A 2,030-nucleotide genomic window follows, 5' to 3' on the forward strand; every position below is an offset into this window, starting at 1 on the left:
TGCATTCCGACGAACACGCATCACATCGCCACTACGTCTTTATGAGCTGAGTTCGCGGTGATCCCCTTGTGGGTGGTCCCCTCATATGCCGGCACCATTTTCCGGTGACCTCTAAGGACTTTAATTAGGACTCCAAAGAATGAATATATTTTCCAATATTTCATTTAAAAATGTTATCTGCATAAGATATTTTTAAAATTACCCCATCTCTTCTTGGATCCCAGTTGTGCGAAATCATGGACAGTGTAAAATGGTATTTAAGGCGAAATACTGCGAAAGTTGTAGATGAAGTTCTACAATTAATTCCTGGTTTTGTGTTTGGCAAAATCCTACACTTGTAAAGCTTTAGCTGTTTCTCAAATTTTCAATTTTGGTAACGGGAGACGTAGGAGCTTAACCACTGTACCCCGACGGTGCGGCTTGGCCTTGTCGGAGTAGTAGAACTGCATTTTAGTGAAATATGCGCCAATTTCGGAGGCAAATTTAATGATTCCAAGGATTATTGCATTTACTCTTAGGGGATGCGCATGCAAAAAATCCTGACCTCTACCCCCAGTCTCCTTAAGAAGTGTCCTAACTTAAGGCAACCAATCAGGTAGTTCAGGTGGCTAAATGAGGTCCTACACGTGTGGTCACTCTTGTGTTAACCACTGGCATTTGTAAACAGGTTTAGTGTCTCTTGCGCTGTGCAAAGAGACCATAATGAGGCTAAGTCAATGCCAGAACTTCCGGTATTTTGCTTTTGTGTTATGTAGGTTGCAAAGTCAATCCGATCTCTCAGCATGACAAAGTTCAATACGTTACATTTGCTTCAAATTTATACCCTTCTGTACAGTAAATTCCACATTGGTATGCATTATTTCTTTATTAGAACATTTTATTTTTAAATTCGTCATAACTAACAAGGAATGAAAACTGCGCCCCTGCATCCTTTGTGTGTTGTAATGATTGCATCCTCAGTTACTCATTAAATAAATGCAAGCATTGCGACAAGAAGTTGTGTGTCTTCTTTCATTCGATTAAACAATACGGAAGAGAAAGAGTAAGTCAGCTTATTAATAATTGAAGCACATTTAGGTGGTATCTTTGTGCAAGGAAAGTATAACGTCTTAACACAAGTGGTAGGAAAGTTTGACATTCCTTCCATTTGTCGTGTCCATATTCAATCGCGTTTGGCCATTTAAAATGTTACTGTCAGAAAAACTTACCCCTCTGTAATTTGTAACAAAGGCAATTGAATAGTAACAGTACAACCCGTGACAGACCGCATCATGATGTTCCTTATAAATTAGTCGCGTTGAATAAAGTATAGTCAAATTAACCCTCATATACTTAACAAGAGCAAGCTCCGTTCTCGAAGCCTAGAAGAAAACTTATTGTCCTTTTGCACACCGCTTAAATAACTGGGCAGTAGATTACTGCTTTGGCATGCCAATCAGTTCACCCCATACCTTGAAAGGAGAAAATCAGTATGATCTTCCCTGCATACTTGACTCTCAGCCATGGAGAAGTGCACGTCGAAGCAGCTCTGTGAAAAAATGCCCTGTTTGCTCTACAAAATCCACCAGCTTGTTAATCTTCAATTTTAGCTACTCCTAATCCACATCCTCCACATTCATCCCCCTCACCTTCTTCTACTTCTCCTAACTTTTCGCAGTACTATATGCTACCACATTTCCTCGACGTTGGCAATAGTCATGCAATTGATGATGCCAGCACAGAAAAGAGAAGTAACCATGCAAATGACTATGGATCTTCTCTAACGACTGGTCGGCTGTCCCCATAAGTTTGCAGCTAAATGGTTGCAGAGATCCTTTGGCATTAAATAACTCAATGCAAGCCTGCAGGAAGATATGCAGTGGGCGAAGCACCACCCGTCAACTAAGACGCCTCTAATTTGGTTTAAGTTACTCCACCTCCTAATCTACGATCGGTGGATTGGCCCAACAGGGTGGAAGAGAGAGAGACGAGGCAAAAGGTGGTATCGCCAAATTCCCTAGATTGCGTCCTACATTAAAAGTGCTGCAATG

General features: G+C 41.0%; 1 protein-coding gene across 1 annotated transcript in view; it reads left to right on the forward strand. All coding sequences in view use genetic code 11, as the record gives it.

Moving 5' to 3' along the window:
• Positions 1 to 2,030, forward strand: part of EGR_02386 (hypothetical protein) — a gene marked incomplete at both ends in the record, with an annotated part of 20,276 nt that overhangs the window by 5,677 nt on the left and 12,569 nt on the right. The window contains 2 exons of the mRNA XM_024491635.1: positions 187 to 337; positions 961 to 1,042. Coding sequence (XP_024353786.1) covers positions 187 to 337; positions 961 to 1,042 — 233 coding nt within the window. The remainder of the gene's footprint in view (positions 1 to 186; positions 338 to 960; positions 1,043 to 2,030) is intronic.

This window comes from Echinococcus granulosus (assembly GCF_000524195.1).
Source record: "Echinococcus granulosus chromosome Unknown EG_S00011, whole genome shotgun sequence".
Classification (NCBI taxonomy): domain Eukaryota; kingdom Metazoa; phylum Platyhelminthes; class Cestoda; order Cyclophyllidea; family Taeniidae; genus Echinococcus; species Echinococcus granulosus.